This window comes from Caretta caretta, chromosome 3 (genome assembly GCF_965140235.1).
Source record: "Caretta caretta isolate rCarCar2 chromosome 3, rCarCar1.hap1, whole genome shotgun sequence".
NCBI classification, from domain to species: domain Eukaryota; kingdom Metazoa; phylum Chordata; order Testudines; family Cheloniidae; genus Caretta; species Caretta caretta.
In genome coordinates this window covers 142,587,006-142,605,731 of record NC_134208.1, presented here as the reverse complement: position 1 = coordinate 142,605,731, position 18,726 = coordinate 142,587,006, and the positions used below count along the sequence as shown (strand labels likewise).

General features: G+C 44.6%; 1 protein-coding gene across 4 annotated transcripts in view; it reads left to right on the top strand.

The window, feature by feature from the left end:
- The window catches only part of SMYD3 (SET and MYND domain containing 3), a 663,495-nt gene that overhangs the window by 544,247 nt on the left and 100,522 nt on the right, over positions 1-18,726 (top strand). For all 4 annotated transcript variants that reach the window (XM_075126978.1, XM_075126977.1, XM_075126980.1 and 1 more), the window contains 2 exons: positions 673-740; positions 3,160-3,262. In XM_075126978.1, the coding sequence (XP_074983079.1) occupies positions 673-740; positions 3,160-3,262 (171 nt within the window). The remainder of the gene's footprint in view (positions 1-672; positions 741-3,159; positions 3,263-18,726) is intronic.

The following is an 18,726-nucleotide window of genomic DNA, read 5'->3' as shown; positions in this document are numbered from 1 at the left end:
ACACTCTACAGTTGGGTATGCAATATAAAATGGAAGAAGATATTGCTCTTTTCCTGTGAGAATAATTAATATAAGATGTCTTGTAGCTTGTAACCATTTGAGTTATCCCTCCTTTCCCCACTCATGAAAATAAATGCCATGTAAGAGATCACCCTTCAGGTAGTCACTCTTTGTGTTTACACAGGCACAAGCCGTATTTCCCCAGTCAGTGTAGCTATTTACCTCAAAGCTCTGGTTCATTCTTGGGGCTCCACTGTTTTTCATAAACTGTACTGTGGCAGTTTGGCGCAAATCTGATCTGAAACAGCTACTCTGTATAGCCACAACAGCCACTGTTCCCCACTATATTGTCTATATGCTGTGCTTTGCAGGCTTCATGTATTTCCTGCCCCCTCCCCAGCCCCCCGGACAGGAAAGTAGGGCCTCTGCATGTGTTTAACCTCACATTTTTGCAGGATACTAATATTTCTGCTCTTAATTGACTATAGTTTTACAGGGGAGTGTGTCCCAGATGTGATTGCTCTAAAATGAAAGAGTATCAGTGTTGGGCTTGAATATCTGCAATCTAATTACCAAAATGCCCTTACATTTTATTTTGAAAGTTTCTTTCACTTAGTTATGACATTTCTAAATGACACTGGTAATCCTGGATTTTTTCCCTTGTTTTTACAGGTGACCTGTAACTGTTTCACCATCAGTAATGGAGAAATGCAGGATGTTGGTGTTGGCCTGTATCCCAGGTACTGTGGACACTGTTTCATTCACAGGCAAAAACTCTGTGTGTGGCTTTTTATTTTTTATTTTATTGTTTTTTATTTCTAGCTAGCTAGAGGGGTCACTGAAGTAGCAGGTACCATAGCTAAATAAGAAATTAGGAAATGCAAATAAATTACAAGAACATGAAAAACATTATTGAGTTTAAAAATATTTTTAAACTCCTAATTGCAGAGTTTTAACATAATTTAGATAGGACAGCTTTTTATACCTGAATTCTTGTTCTCATGGAGACCCTAATCTCTTCCTGGCAGTGGTAAAGATAAATACTGCCACTAAAACATGAGACTCGGGCTTCTTAAGAAAGTACCAAGAAGCTTGGTTAAATAGTTCCTTGAAAGAATAGGGTTTTTGCAGCCCACCACTTTCCTTTTTGTCACATTGAAAGAGAATATAGGATTTTAGATATGAAAATTAAGAATAATCAAGAAAATATTATAATGACACTTTGGTATGCCCACACCTTGATACTGCATGCGGTTCTGATCGCCCATCTCAGAAAAGATACGTTAGAAATGGATAAGGTACAAATCTCAGATGCTGGTGTTCTGTCCTCCTGTTGCCAGCTATCTCCTTCGTGCACAGGGGCTGATGGTCAGATGAAATCTCCCTTGCCCAGGGCATAGATAGGTTTCTTTGACCTCCTCAAGATTCATAGGGGCTTCTGTATGGTTCAGTGCAGGACTGGGTCCAGAAATGGTTCAGTGCAGCCCTTGGCAAAGCCTTCCACTTGGTCTACCAGAACAGCTTCCATTTTGGGTGACAAAAAGGTCACTCTCATCAACACTGAATCAGCTGAGTATGATAAAGGAAGAAAGGAGCCCTGCAGGTGGCCAATCTCTCCTTGCTCCTTTTTACGTACAGCTTTGGAGGGGCTGTCTCTGAAGGGTTCCACATCACACAGCTGCTCCTCCCTCCTGGTGTCTCCTCCTTTGTTAGCGGGATTGGAGATCTGCTGAATGTATTTTATGCGTTCCCTCTCATTCTCATGTCCTCCAGAATATTAAGACAATGGGAAAAGAGGTGTTTTTAATAACTAGTGACTGTGCAGGATCTGGCACTCAGTGCGTCAGCTTTTTTCCAGGAGAGATCACATCCCATTTCCTCTGGTCCCATACCTTCTCTCAGTATCCAGGCCTCCGTGGTCCCTGGGTAATGTCTGCCTGAAGGCTATTAGTCAAAGGTGGACACTGGCAGAGTGGTGGTTGGTGGCTAAGTGGTAGATATCCCCCGTTAGCAATCAAAAAGCAAGTTATCCGAGAGATACTCAGTATAAGAACCATCCTAGTAGAATTTTCTACCGGGATTGAACTACAGCCTTTGTGGATCTAAAATCATGAGCATATATTGCTTGAACTAACAGGCCGGACCCATTACCTCAAAGGCAGTAGCACAAACCTCTGTACACAGTCTAACTGCTAGAAGGGGGCAGAGAGCCACATTTTGTTACACAAAGGTGCTGGGTTAAATTTACTTGTTAGTACGGGGACAACGGATGTGAGCCAAAATCCGATTCCACCCTGACGATACTGGAATTCTTTTATGAAGGGTTCATCACCATGACCATCACCATGACAGAGCAAGCTTCTGCCCTGGGTGCTATGCAATTGAGGGCTGCCTGGTAGGGTCACACTCAGTGCTAAGACATCGTCACATGGAAATACGAAACATATAGAGAGACAAATTACTGTAAACCATCTCCTCCGATAGAGGGGACTAAGGAGAGAAGATTTCAGTGAGGCTCCCCTCAGAGTTTCCTCCCAAATTGTTCTATGGAAGGGCATATGTGTTTGTGCATGTGTGTACATATTCCCTCATACCATGGAGCAGGCTGCAGTGCCGCCCCACAAATCCTATGGATCCTCTGGAGGCCAGAGTATCCGAAGGGAGATGTTGGATCCCTGATGCCTTCAGTACCACCTACAGAAATATACAGTTCTAGGATGTATTTCATTTCTACCCTGAATTCTGGTGGGGGGACCAATGGGAATGAAGCACATTCCCTTGTCTCCAGCCTATATACTCTGCCCTGGCCCACCCCTCTCCCTCACACAGAGCCCTCACAGGGAGGCAGCAGCCCCCTTCTTCCCCCCCCGCCCTTTCCATGCAGAACAGTGAGAAGGAGGAATGAGCAAATGTGCAGGTCAAGGAGAATGATCAAGGCGGGGCTCCTGTTATTAATGAATATAAATCTTCTAAACCTTCATTTTCTTCACCTAACCGACCACACTTGATTACCAGGGATTTTCCTTGTTTGATAAACTGATTGTCGGTGCATTAGATGTAACTCAGTGAGCTCATGTTAAATAATTCAGGAGGTACTGGCAGTGGAGGATCCTTCTTTCTAATGTTCTCTGTTTCTCTCTCTCCCCCCTCCCACCCCAGCATGTCTCTCCTGAACCACAGCTGTGACCCAAACTGTGTGATCGTTTTTGAGGGACGCCAGCTTCTACTTCGGTCAGTCCGGGAGATCCAGATTGGTGAAGAGGTAATTAACTTGTCCTCCCTTCCATCACTGACACCTGCAGCAGTGACATCTCCCTAAATAAATGCCAGACTGCAGGGCCACCAGTTTAATATTTTGTTGATATATTGATGCTAGTTTCTATCACATAGCTATCAAGGAGAAGATGATAAATAGAATCATCTCTTCACACTGGCTGGGCCCCATAATCATTACATCTCATAAATCACAGGCAGCCTTGATAAATTCTTGTTCCTCCATTCCTCCTTTAGGCACTTAATTTTGTTTGTATTTGAACGCCTTTACCCTGATGGAAATGCATGATATTTCTGGGACGATTGCAACGCTCACTAAGTCATCACAACAATAAGAGTTTGTCAGGCTGCCACCACGCTGTAGCAGTAAACCTTTCGTTGGCAGTGAAAGTAGCAAGACAGGGTTTGTTTGCTTGTCAGTTTCATTAAAAATGACTTGGAGAAATCCCTTTCAAAGTGATTTATGTGTTCTGATGTGAGGAATTCTCAACTTGTTTTTTAGTTGCCATTTGTACTACTTTTAAAATCAGTTGTGATGGCTGAAATATTTCCAGGTAAACAAATATCACACCGACTTGGTGTTGAATTTGCTGAGTAGGGCCATTATCCTGCAAAGACTGATGCATGTGCATAACTTTAAGTACATGAGTAGCCCCTCTAAGATCACAATACTTACCAGTGTAAGTCTTTGTAGAACTAGGGCCTATCTTCAATCCAATGCATTTATGTGTCTCAGTCTTTGGGGGATCTGAAGGGCATATAGATTCCACATTTACAACTTTGCAATATCTGATGTTCTATCGTCTTAATGCTATTTTTGTTTTTTTAAAATCATCTACCTCTAAACAACAATGCAATGGAGATAAGTCATAAAGGGTGAAAATCCTTCATAGCCATAATAATAAGATTCTTTAGGAAAATCAAGGAAAACATCTTTGCAGTACATACTTTTTTTGCCAGGAACAATCTCTCAGGATTCAGTGTGGTTTTTCTGCAGTTATCAACTGCAAACTTCACTCTGCCTAAAATTCTTATTCAGGCCAGAAATGTATATACTTATTTTTCTTCCTTTTTTTTTTTTTAACTACATGCCCTTCTTACCAATTTACTGAAGTGAGTTATTTATTACAAAAAAGAGTGGAATAAACTTTAACGAGGTCTCCACAGTATCCAAGAACAGATCCTAAACTCTGAAGCTACTTCATTTTTCTCCATGCTTGGATTTTTTTTCGGGTGAATTTCACCAAACATGAACGTCACTCAGTATAGCACAATGATGGGCCTAATACGAGAACATGAATAGAATTCTGATTTCCTGATTTGTAAGACCAGTGCACTAACGCTACTATGACTTTGACCTAAGAAGCTGTGACACACCAAGTCTAAATTTGGAAGTGAATGCATCACTCATGGAAGCCTCTGGCCGAAAATCAGTGGTGAGATAAGTATGGTGTTTATTAGTCACTGGTTGTAAGCTGCTCAGAAAACAGATGTAATTTGCAGTGACTTTGGCAGCCGCAGGACCTTAAAAATGAATGCAACTTTCACATGTGGGAGCAAATATTCAAAAACTCTCAGCTCCCATTTAGGCATTGAAATAAAGGCTAGATTTTCAAAATAGATCAGCTCAATATGTTGAGCTATTTTCATTTTCTTGATCCAGAGGCAATCCTGGCAATTAGAGGCTGATCCAGTGGATATAGTGTACTTGGACTTTCAGAAAACCTTTGACAAGGTCCCTCACTGAAGTCTCTGAAGCAAACTAAGCATTCATGGAATAAGAGGGAAAGTCCTCTCATGGATCAGGAACTGGTTAAAAGATAGGAAAAAGGTTTTTTCAGAATGGAGAGAGGTAAATAGTAGTGTTCCCCAGGGGTCTTTACTAGGACCAGTGCTGTTCAACATATTCATAAATGATCTGGAAAAATGGGTAAACAGTGAGGTGTCAAAGTTTCAGATGATATAAAATTGCTCAAGATAGTTAAGTTCAAAGCAGAGTGCGAAAAGTTACAATGAAATCTCACAAAACTGGGTGACTGGGCAACAAAATGGCAGATGAAATTCCATGTTGATAATTGCAAAGTAATGCACATTGGAAAATATAATCCCAAATATCATAATGCCAGTATATAAATCCATGGTATACCCACAGCTTGAATACTGCCTGCAGTTCTGGTCACCCCGTCTCAAAAAAGATACTTTAGAAATGGAAAAGGTACAGAGAAGAGTAACACAAATGATTAGGGTATGGAACAGCTGCCAGATGAGGAGAGAATAAAAACATTGGGACTGTTCAGCATGGCAAAGAGACGACTAAGGGGGGATCTGATAGAGGTCTATGAAATCATGAGTGGTGTGGAGAAAGTCAATAAGGAGCATTATCGAACCTGTCACACATAACACTAGAACTATGGGTCACCCAATGAAATTAATTGTCATGAGGTCTGAAACAAAAGGAAGCATTTCTTCACACAACGCACAGTCAACCTGTGAAACTTGTTGCCAGGGATGTTGTCAAGGCCAAAACTATAACTTGGTTCAAAAAATAATTGGATAAATTTATGCAGGATAGGTCCATCAATGACTATTAGCCAAGATGATCAGATATTCAACCCCACCCCAAAGCCTCTTACTGCCAGATGCTGGGACTGGACAACAGGGGATGGATCACTTGATAAATGTCCTGTTTTGCTCATTCCCTTTGACGCATCTGACATTGGCCACTATTGGAAGACAGGATACTGGGCTAGATGGGCCATCGGTCTGACCCAGGATGGCGTTCTTATGTTCTGTGCTTGTTTTGGTGCCTAAATGGGAACTGAGTTCTTTTAAAAATCTGGCCTGAAGAGGGCAGATGTTGTGGGATAGAGAAAAAGCAACTAACATTGAGGGTTTGTGGTAATACAGGTGCCCCCTCATTTAACCCAAAAATAGTGGATTGAGTTACATGCCAGTTAATTATGCATTCATGTATGTTAGTGGAAAAAAAGGATATAAATGATAAAGTGATATTTGGTATGAATATATCAAATGAATATCATTTACACCTGGAGCGGGAAAAAGGAAAAGAAAAATAATCTATTAGGAGGGTGTAAGGAAAGGTAGGGGGTTCTGCATTATTTTATATCCTCATGTCAGTTGGTTTTCCTATTATATCTCTGCCTCTTTCGACCTTCTCTCTGGTATAAGTGAGATCAGAATCTGATCCGATGGGGCAGTACAACGTGCAAGTCAGGGCAGAATCTGGCCCTGTATCAGTATAAAAATAGTGCTTCCAAAATGGATTTAAGGTTAAGTATAAGGTGTTGTTTCAAGTCATGTAGCAACAAGAAAGTTCAAAGAATTTTAAGGATTAGAAAGCCATTTATAGGCAGAATGTGGCACCTTAGGTAATGGCAAATAAAAGTCTGAGTAATCAATTACACTTATTGGGGAAAAAAATCACAGTAGTGACTCAAAGCCAGGCTATAAAAAGAGCACTCTTGTGTAGTTATCCATACAGGAACAAACTCTGTGGGAATTCCAGACCCTTGCCAGGGCAATACGAAGCACTAGAATTTTATATTTTCATTAGACCAGTGAGAAATAAAAATAATGTTGCACTTCTATAGCACCTTCCAACTGAGGATCTCAAAGCAATTTACAGTCATCAGTGATTTATGATCCCCATTTTACCAGTGAGGAAATGGAGACATAGGATATGTCAACACACCTGCTGGGAGTGAGTCTTGCAGCCCAGGTTGACAGACTTGTGCTAGTGGGACTCACGCTAGGATGCTAAAAATAGGAATGTGGACCTTCCAGCTCAGTCTGAAGATAGAACTCTGCAGCCTATCGATAGGGGTGGGCTTCAGGGCCCAAGTGGCAGCTCAAGCCCAAATGTCAAAACAATGTGTACACAGCTATTTTCAGTATGCTAGCCCGAGCCCTGCTCGTGTAAGTCAGTCAGGCCAGGCTGCAAGACTCACTCTTTGCAGCTGTGTAAATGTGTCCAGAGAGGTTAAGTCACTGGTCACTGATTTTAGACACTGCTGTTGTGCTCATCTCAGTATCATATAAAGTGGAAGGCCCAGTGTAGCTCTAGTGGAGCAGGTATAACTGAGATCAGAATCAGGCCTAGATTAGGTTCTAAAGCGCTTATCATTTAAATTGGATGATATTGATCAGGTCAGTGATAAACATATATGGTCCATCTAAAAATGGTGCAGCTTTCTTTTTCCCTGCCAGTTTTGAGCAAACTGGAGCTGTTTGATGGTTTTATTCTCTCATCCACTGGGAATTTGTTGGTTTGCATGTTTTTGATGTGAAACCATGTGACACTAGTTTTGATTTCATTTTGCGTTGAACTTTGGGGTTCTTTCAAACCTCAAAACCAAGGTGAATCTCAGGAGCTGTGAAACTGGGCAGGTTAAAACAGAAAAAAATGTTTGCACAAATCCCCGTAGAGAGAAACTGCTGAGTCTGAGGTGACTCTGAATTTGATGAAAATGTAATCACTCTTAACATCACATACAAAATATCCTGGTAATAAATGCATCTTGTTTATGAAGAATTTAATATAGATTACCCCAAGAATTCAAAAATCACAAATCAGGCCACCAGCAACTCAAGAGATTAGTTTAAAATCATCAGACTTAAAAATAATAATAAATATGGGGATCTTTTTCTTTGCCTTCTGGGGTATGTGCCATTAAGGATTCACATTTACAAGCTTTTCTCCACAACCACATATGCTAAAATCTTACTGTTTTTTAGATTAGAAACTGAGATTCTCATATAATCACCTGTTTCTAAGCCCTGGGGCATTAGGGAAAAATGAAATTTCACAAGGCTAATCATAAAATTGCAAGAGTTAGCAATATGGAGAATTATTTGGTTGTTATGTTTTGTTTAGGAAACCAAACGTTCCATAGTGGGCTCTGATCTCAGTTATGTCAGTTTTACACTTGTGAAGTTCCATGGAATCAGTGCACAAACATCCTCTGCTCTCCCAGGTTCCTGCCAGTGCACACTCCATCAAGTGCTCAGAGGGGCAGCTCCTATTTCTATACTGACATAACTGGTACCCTAGGCCTTGTCTGCACTACACAATTAAGACAATCTTTGTTAAGCTGACATACTGCCGCCACAGTAATTAGTGCGGTATTTCATGTCCACACTACCTTCCTTCTGCTGGTGTTGGCATCCTCACCAGGAGCACTTGCACCCACTTAAGGGGAGCAGTGTGGGGGGCTGAGAGCCTGGGCTCTCAGTTCAGCGTGGAACTTCCAACTGGTGGGACAGCCCAACTCAGCACCAGGCAACTGGGCTCGGAGCTCAGTGTGGTGCTGACGGGTGATGTAAGTAATGCCGTGTCTACACAGACACTGCATTGCCCTAAGTCAGAGGTGGGCAAACTATGGCCCGCGGGACCATCCTGCCTGGCCCCTGAGATCTTGGCCCAGGAGGCTAGCTCCCAGCCCCTCTCCCGCTGTCCCCCATCCCCCACAGCTGTGCCGCCCGGGGGCAATGCTCTGGGTGGCAGGGCTGCACGCTCATGCAGGGAAGCGCAGCAGCGTGTCTGGCTCTGGCTGGGCAGCACAGCAGCCAGACATGCTGCTCTGAGCAGCATGGTAAGGGGGCCGGGGGGGTTGGATAAGGGGCAGGGAGTCCCTGGGGGCAGTCAGGTAACAGGGAGCAGGGGATGGTTGGATGGGGCGGAGGTTCTGGGGGGCAGTCAGGGGACAGGGAGCGGGGGGAGTTAGCTAGGGGGAGGAGTTGGTTAGGGGTGGGGGTTCCGGGAGGGGGTGGTCAGGGGACAAGGAGAGGGGGGGTTGGATGGGTGGGGAGTTCTAAGGGGGGCAGTCGGGGGCGGATAGTGGGCAGGGGCCAGGCTGTTTGGGGAGGCACAGACTTCCCGGCCCTCCATACAGTTTCGCACCCTGATATGGCCCTCAAGTCAAAAGGTTTGCCCACCCCTGCCCTAAGTACATCTCCCTAAGCACTACGCCTCTCGAGGGTATGTCTACACTACGGAATAAGGTCGAATTTATAGAAGTCGGTTTTTTAGAAATCGGTTTTATAAATTCGAGTGTGTGTGTCCCCACAGAAAATGCTCTAAGTGCATTAAGTGCATTAACTCGGCGGAGCGCTTCCACAGTACCGAGGCAAGCGTCGACTTCCGGAGCGTTGCACTGTGGGTAGCTATCCCACAGTTCCCGCAGTCTCCGCTGCCCATTGGAATTCTGGGTTGAGATCCCAATGCCTGATGGGGCTAAAACATTGTCGCGGGTGGTTCTGGGTACATATCATCAGCCCCCCGTTCCCTCCCTCCCCCCGTGAAAGCAAGGGCAGACAATCATTTCGCGCCTTTTTTCCTGAGTTACCTGTGCAGACGCCATACCATGGCAAGCATGGAGCCCGCTCAGGTAACCGTCACCCTATGTCTCCTGGGTGCTGGCAGACGCGGTACGGCTTTGCTGCACAGTAGCAGCAACCCATTGCCTTCTGGCAGCAGACGGTGCAATACGACTGGTAGTCGTCCTCGTCGTGTCCGAGGTGCTCCTGGCCACGTCGGCTGGGAGCGCCTGGGCAGACATGGTCGCAGGGACTAAATTTGGAGTGACTTGACCAGGTCATTCTCTTTAGTCCTGCAGTCAGTCCTATTGAACCGTCTTATGGTGAGCGGGCAGGCGATACGGACTGCTAGCAGTCATACTGTACCATCTTTTGCCAGGCAGGCAAGAGATGAGGATTGCTAGCAGTCGTATTGCACCATCTTCTGCCAGGCAGGCAAGAGATGGGGATGGCTAGCAGTCGTACTGTACCATCTTCTGCCGAGCAGCCATGAGATGTGGATGGCATGCAGTCCTTCTGCACCGTCTGCTGCCGGCCAAAGATGTAAAAGATAGATGGAGTGGGTCAAAACAAGAAATAGACCAGATTTGTTTTGTACTCATTTGCCTCCTCCCCTGTCTAGGGGACTCATTCCTCTAGGTCACACTGCAGTCACTCACAGAGAAGGTGCAGCGAGGTAAATCTAGCCATGTATCAATCAGAGGCCAGGCTAACCTCCTTGTTCCAATAACAACGATAACTTAGGTGCACCATTTCTTATTGGAACCCTCCGTGAAGTCCTGCCTGAAATACTCCTTGATGTACAGGCACCCCCTTTGTTGATTTTAGCTCCCTGAAGCCAACCCTGTAAGCCGTGTCGTCAGTCGCCCCTCCCTCCGTCAGAGCAACGGCAGACAATCGTTCCGCGCCTTTTTTCTGTGCGGACGCCATACCACGGCAAGCATGGAGCCCGCTCAGCTCACTTTGGCAATTAGGAGCACATTAACCACCACACGCATTATCCAGCAGTATATGCAGCACCAGAACATGGCAACGCGATACCGGGCGAGGAGGCGACGTCAGCGCGGTCCCGTGAGTGATCAGGACATGGACACAGATTTCTCTGAAAGCATGGGCCCTCCCAATGCATGCATCATGGTGCTAATGGGGCAGGTTCATGCTGTGGAACGCCGATTCTGGGCTCGGGAAACAAGCACAGATTGGTGGGACCGCATAGTGTTGCAGGTCTGGGACGATTCCCAGTGGCTACGAAACTTTCGCATGCGTAAGGGCACTTTCATGGAACTTTGTGACTTGCTTTCCCCTGCCCTGAAGCGCATGAATACCAAGATGAGAGCAGCCCTCACAGTTGAGAAGCGAGTGGCGATAGCCCTGTGGAAGCTTGCAACGCCAGACAGCTACCGGTCAGTTGGGAATCAATTTGGAGTGGGCAAATCTACTGTGGGGGCTGCTGTGATGCAAGTAGCCCACGCAATCAAAGATCTGCTGATATCAAGGGTAGTGACCCTGGGAAATGTGCAGGACATAGTGGATGGCTTTGCTGCAATGGGATTCCCTAACTGTGGTGGGGCTATAGACGGAACCCATATCCCTATCTTGGCACCGGAGCACCAAGCCGCCGAGTACATAAACCGCAAGGGGTACTTTTCGATAGTGCTGCAAGCTCTGGTGGATCACAAGGGACGTTTCACCAACATCAACGTGGGATGGCCGGGAAAGGTGCATGATGCTCGCATCTTCAGGAACTCTGGTTTGTTTCAAAAGCTGCAGGAAGGGACTTTATTCCCAGATCAGAAAATAACTGTTGGGGATGTTGAAATGCCTATAGTTATCCTTGGGGACCCAGCCTACCCCTTAATGCCATGGCTCATGAAGCCATACACAGGCAGCCTGGACAGTGGTCAGGAGCTGTTCAACTACAGGCTGAGCAAGTGCAGAATGGTGGTAGAATGTGCATTTGGACGTTTAAAGGCGCGCTGGCGCAGTTTACTGACTCGCTTAGACCTCAGCGAAACCAATATTCCCACTGTTATTACTGCTTGCTGTGTGCTCCACAATATCTGTGAGAGTAAGGGGGAGACGTTTATGGCGGGGTGGGAGGTTGAGGCAAATCGCCTGGCTGCTGGTTACGCGCAGCCAGACACCAGGGCGGTTAGAAGAGCACAGGAGGGCGCGGTACGCATCAGAGAAGCTTTGAAAAACAGTTTCATGACTGGCCAGGCTACGGTGTGAAAGTTCTGTTTGTTTCTCCTTGATGAACCCCCCCGCCCCTTGGTTCACTCTACTTCCCTGTAAGCTAACCACCCTCCCCTCCTCCCTTTAATCATTGCTTGCAGAGCCAATAAAGTCATTGTTGCTTCACATTCATGCATTCGTTATTCATTCATCACACAAATAGGGGGATGACTACCAAGGTATCCCAGGAGGGGTGGTGGAGGAGGGAAGGAAAATGCCACACAGCACTTTAAGCACAGCACTTTAAAAGTTTACAACTTTAAAATTTATTGAATGACAGCCTTCTTTTTTTTGGGCAATCCTCTGTGGTGGAGTGGCTGGTTGGCCGGAGGCCCCCTCACCGCGTTCTTGGGCGTCTGGGTGTGGAGGCTATGGAACTTGGGGAGGAGGGCGGTTGGTTACAGAGGGGCTGCAGTGGCAGTCTGTGCTCCAGCTGCCTTTGCTGCAGCTCAACCATACACTGGAGCATACTGGTTTGGTCCTGCAGCAGCCTCAGCATTGAATCCTGCCTCCTCTCATCACGCTGCCGCCACCTTTGAGCTTCAGCCCTGTCTTCAGCCCGCCACTTACTTTCTTCAGCCCTCCACCTCTCCTCCCGGTCATTTTGTGCTTTCCTGCACTCTGACATTATTTGCCTCCACGCATTCGTCTGTGCTCTGTCAGTGTGGGAGGACAGCATGAGCTCGGAGAACATTTCATCGCGAGTGCATTTTTTTTTCTTTCTAAGCTTCACTAGCCTCTGGGAAGGAGAAGATCCTGTGATCATTGAAACACATGCAGCTGGTGGAGAAAAAAAAAGGGACAGCGGTATTTAAAAAGACACATTTTATAAAACAGTGGCTACACTCTTTCAGGGTAAACCTTGCTGTTAACATTACATACATAGCACATGTGCTTTCGTTACAAGGTCGCATTTTGCCTCCTCCCACCGCGTGAACGGATTTTGGTTGAATGCCAGCAAACATACACTGCAATGCTTTGTTCTACAGTGATTCCCCAGTACGTGTTGCTGGCCTGGAGTGGTAAAGTGTCCTACCATGAAGGACGAAATAAGGCTGCCCTCCCCAGAAACCTTTTGCAAAGGCAGAACTGCAAATGCCAGGGCAAAGTAATCCTTTCACATGCTTGCTTTTAAACCATGTATAGCATTTTAAAAGGTACACTCACCAGAGGTCCCTTCTCCGCCTGCTGAGTCCAGGAGGCAGCTTTGGGTGGGTTCGGGGGGTACTGGCTCCAGGTCTAGGGTGAGAAACAGTTCCTGGCTGTCGGGAAAACCGGTTTCTCCGCTTGCTTGCTGTGAGCTATCTACAACCTCCTCCTCATCATCTTCTTCGTCCCCAAAACCTACTTCCGTATTGCCTCCATCTCCATTGAAGGAGTCAAACAACACGGCTGGGGTAGTGGTGGCTGAACCCCCTAAAATGGCATGCAGCTCATCATAGAAGCGGCATGTTTGGGGCTCTGACCCAGAGCGGCTGTTCGCCTCTCTGGTTTTCTGGTAGGCTTGCCTCAGCTCCTTCAGTTTCACGCGGCACTGCTTCGGGTCCCTGTTATGGCCTCTGTCCTTCATGCCCTGGGAGATTTTCAGAAAGGTTTTGGCATTTCGAAAACTGGAACGGAGTTCTGATAGCACGGATTCCTCTCCCCAAACAGCGATCAGATCCCGTACCTCCCGTTCGGTCCATGCTGGAGCTCTTTTGCGATTCTGGGACTCCATCATGGTCACCTGTGCTGATGAGCTCTGCATGGTCACCTGCAGCTTGCCACGCTGGCCAAACAGGAAATGAGATTCAAAAGTTCGCGGTTCTTTTCCTGTCTACCTGGCCAGTGCATCTGAGTTGAGAGCGCTGTCCAGAGCGGTCAGAATGGAGCACTCTGGGATAGCTCCCGGAGGCCAATACCATCGAATTGTGTCCACAGTACCCCAAATTCGAGCCGGCAATGTCGATTTAAGCGCTAATCCACTTGTCAGGGGTGGAGTAAGGAAATCGATTTTAAGAGCCCTTTAAGTCGAAATAAAGGGCTTCATTGTGTGGACGGGTGCAGGTTTAAATCGATTTAACGCTGCTAAATTCGACCTAAAGTCCTAGTGTAGACCAGGGCTCATGGTGGTTGAGTTATTAAGACGGAGTAGGTTTCAGAGTAACAGCCGTGTTAGTCTGTATTCGCAAAAAGAAAAGGAGTACTTGTGGCACATTAGAGACTAACCAATTTATTTGAGCATGAGCTTTCGTGAGGTACAGCTCACTTACATCAGCAGGAGCAACGCTGTAGTGTAGACCTGGCCCTAGTAACAGAAATATAGAGCAAAAAGAAAAGGAGTACTTGTGGCACCTTAGAGACTAACAAATTTATCTGAGCATACGCTTTCGTGAGGTACAGCTCACTTCATATAGAGAATACGAATAGAACGATAAATATTTACACACACATTAAAATCAGTACCAAATATAGAATTTTGCAATTTAAAGCAATTTCTACAACATTTATTCCAGAATCCTCACACTTTGGGCTTGTCAACACAGATATTTAGTTGATGGCAAGCTAGAGTGTGAATCTACCCTATGTTAGCTTGCCGTGCACCAACTGACCATGTGCACCCTGCTGACGTTAATTAACAGTTCATTAATGCACTTTGTTCTGGTCCCCTTTCAAAGAGGACTAGATCAAAGTGCATTGATAAACAGTTAATGTGTATCAGCAGGGTGTACATGAACAGTTGTGCCATAGATTCACACCACAGCTTGCTGCAAACTAAATATTTGTGTAGTCAAGTCCTTAGAGTTTTAAGTGGCAGATATGGAATTCCTAGGCTCCTTGGAAACATAGGTTTGAATCCCAGCAGGGTCAGTTCAATGTCAGTGTCCTCACAGAGGCCAACATCTTCAGTGTTGAGGCCCTGATTATCCAGCACCAGTTGAGGTGGGGCAGGCACTGTGTGTGCATGCCTGATGTACGCTTACCAAAAAAACTACTGTAGGCCCGACTCACCAAAGGAGAAAGGAAACGAGGAGGCCAAAAGAAACACTTTAAAGACACCCTCAAGATAAAGATCAAGAGATGGGGCATCAACACCGCACACTGGGAGACAGCAGCCCAGGATAGGGATGACTGGTGAAGACTTGTCAGAGAGGGAACCTCCACTTTTGTGGAAAATCGCCTTGCCCTGGTTGCAGAAAAATGCCAGAAAAGAAAGGAAAGACAACTGTCATGCAGCAATCATGGCCCAACCCTGTCTTCCAACACCACCTGCAATGTCTGTCAACAAACCTGTGGCTAAAGGATCAGAATCCTCAGTCACAAAAGGGCCCATGAAAAATAAAACCCGTGAAAGAGATTCTCCTCCTCCTCAAGGGATCGCTGACAACCTTTCTGATGAGGATGATCAATTGGGTTGCATACAGTGTGTGAGGTCCTTTTGGATATGACATTAAAAACCAGTGTCTGGCCTGTGCCCCGAGTTCTACTCTCTTATGTACCCATCCAATGTATTGAAGACATTTAGAGAAAAAATCCCTTTGGAGGAAATGGAGCCATGTGGAAGAACCTCCTCCAGTTTTGGAACTTGGAGTTTGTATTTCATTCCCTTGTGAATCTTGGTCCTAGTAGAACTCTTTTACCTTCCCCTTATGGCCTTTCTCCCCTATTGTTTTCCTCATCTCCTTTCCCTGTGTTGGGCTGAGCTGTAAGGGCACACAGCTTCACCTGGGGTGTAACTAGCAGCACAGTGAAACTGACTGAAATCCTGATGTTTGAAATGCTGGAGGTGAGCACCTCTGAGAGCAGGATCTGGCATATGCAGAGCAGAGCAGCAGAGTGAAAGAAGCAGAGGTGAAGAGAAAACAAACGAGGGCTGGGAGCAACTTCAGATCTCCCTCTGCTGAAGCAGGAGAGAGAGGATCTCCTACTGCTCTCTTGACCCTAATTTGTGCCAGATTTCAGAGCATAATTGAGTCTAATAAGAGGAAGAAGGAAACGATGGAAGTCAGCTGTGGAAATTGCAGTCTGTGTGTCTCTAATGATAACTTAGGATACAGGAGTCTCTCAAATTTGCTTCCAGTCACTCATACCCAATTATAAGACCTTCCTCCTTCTCCTGCTCAAATAATGTCAGTCTTAGCATTGATTTTCCTGGTTTTTGTTACCTTAGGACAGGCCCTAAGCATTATGTAAAGTTTTTTTTCTTTTTAATTTCATTTTTGAAAGAAAGAAAGTACAGGCTAAATATGGGGTGTGGGGAAAAGATATTAGAACATAGAAATCATTTCCTTGGAGATTAAAGTGGCTCCTTCAGGGATAAGCTGGACTATCAAATTCATATATATTCAGGAACATTTTTCAAACATGCAGAGAAACCTGCTCTGAAGATGGCGTCCAATGCGCCCCTGTCTTAAGTAACCACTTTAAAGTAGCTGCAGGGTTTCCATTGTAATTTTGTCTGACCTACTGTTAGAGACCAATTCTGGTACACAACCAATTTGGGTGGTTGGTTGCTTGTCTATGCTAAGTATACTTTAGAAATTCTTATAACTGGTCCACAGTATGTACAGATTTTCAGCCAGAATATCTGTTGTTTAAAACATGTCTTTATAGTATTAACACCCGTTAAGGAGTATTTGTTACAGTGCAGTTTTTAAATGAAATTAAATTATGGGACCTGGGGCCCAGATCCTCAAAGGGATCATTGGGTGCAGTTGGATGCAGTAAAGCTTTGGTCAACTGAATTAATGGTGTAATTAATACTGTACATCCTACACACAAAATACTATTAAAGGAATATTTGATGAGTGTAAATATTTCATATTTATGTACAAGTTAAACGAGCCTTGCATCTAATGAACAGATCCAAAATTAAAACAAGTGTAAGAGACAGACTTTAATAAAGGGCTTCTGTGTATAACTGATTAAATGATTAGTACACACTTAGTCACTGGGAGGGTGGTCATGTTTTTGAACATTACATTTACATTTTCCCGTTCAATCTGGCAACAACAAAATATTCTGCTCACTTAGGGCTCAATGCAGCTCCCACTGAAATGAATGGAAACATGCCCAATGATTTCAATGGGAGCTGGATCAGACCGTTTAACTGCAAAAAAAATCAAGGGGTTGTAAATTTCCACATCGTAGGGATTATTAATCATGTGTTGCCTTTCACTTTTTGGTCATAAGTTCAAATTCAGAGCAGGTTGTTAGTGACTGTTATCATCTGATAGCCGTTTAGTAGCCTAGAAGAAATAGCTTTCAGTTTAGTTCCTCTTATGAAGTCTCCTGCATCATACTTGGTACTCTTGTCAGGAGCACAGACAGAAAGGAAACAAGGATTGAACAGGTCTGGAGACTGGAAATGGGCAAAGTGGGGGTTTGTTCACTCTCTGTTAGATCTAGGCTGTGGTTTGTGATTCAGGTTTGAGACTCAACCACCTCTAATGCTTAGATTCAGCAGTGTTGAAAGCTTATGACCTTTTCTCTCAATATTTTGGCCCTGAATGGAGGAATCACACATGAATGGATGTTCCCACAAGATTTCTGCTATCTTGGACCATGTTTTAGCCAGATTAGGTCTCTTCTGGTTTTGGATATAACCTAAACCTAAAATCATAGGAAGGGGATCAGATCCAGTGATTCAAATCCAACTCCCACCAAGATTTAGGGGAAGGTGATTCAGATTTGAGCTTCTGGGTCTTTACTTAATGGAGGCTGATACACATTCGAACCTTTTCCCAGTTAGGACTGAGGCTTATGGGTAGCTCAGTGTGGAGAAACATGCTCGTGAAGTATACTTGATCTGATCTGAGCTGAGAGTCATAATCTGCTTCCTAGTTTCCCCTTTGCTCTAAGGGGCTAATACCTGGTGCCAGGTCTACACCTGGTGCATCATATTTCCACCTTGTTAAGATTGCAGTCAGGCACTCAGAATTTTGGAAATGCCAGAGTAAAAGTTGCTTGGGCATCCTCAATTTGATCCCTTTATGTGTATGCCTTATGATACACTCTTTAATTACACAACTACATACTATCTCCTGCCCCTCTCCTGCCCCCGCAACCTGTGGAAATTTAGGGTGATTGACTTTGCAACCTTAACAATGTTCTTTAACATAGTTATTCTATGTTAATATGTGTAATAAATATGAAATTATATTCATAATAACAAGTGAACAAAGTAGAGGCATTATGCTTGCTTGTTATTTGTTTGTTTACTCACACTACCCAGTAACTTGCAAAACTCAGTAACTGACAATTGGGTCTCCCAGTCATTAGTGAAAATTGGTAAGGTTTCCCTGTCATTTCTGTTTGAATGCAGTCTCATGATTTAACTAGGAGCCATGCAAAAACGTATCCCTGTTAGTTGAAGTATCTATGGTCAAGATGTAGTAATGTGACCTGGTGTCTAGTTCTGCCCTTTTTGGAGTACTTCAGTGGTCATTGGGTATCCTGACATATTACTGTGGCTCTTTGGCAATGTACATTGGTAAATTCTGGCTCCTTCTCAGGCTCAGGTTGGCCACCCCTGATATAAAGCATTATATAAATGCCATGATTATGGCCCTTCAAAATTTCTTCTGGCTGGTGTGGAATTTTTTTTGTTTGTTTTCTGTTGTTTTTTTTAACAAAGAATTCGCTGTTATTCATTGGAATTTACCTGAATGGCATTAGGGTTTTTAAAGGGCTAGAAATGCAGGTATTATTATTTAGTTTCAATCAGGGTTGTTGTGTATCTTCTTGCAAGTACTTGGGAATATTTTTAGCAAGTCTAGATAGGAGGGTCTTATGTTTTTTCAGTCACAACAAAACAGCACTTAAATATTCCAATGATTGGTATTATAGAGATACTTAAAATAGTGAGATAGGATTGAAATAAAACTAACCTGGTTGACATAT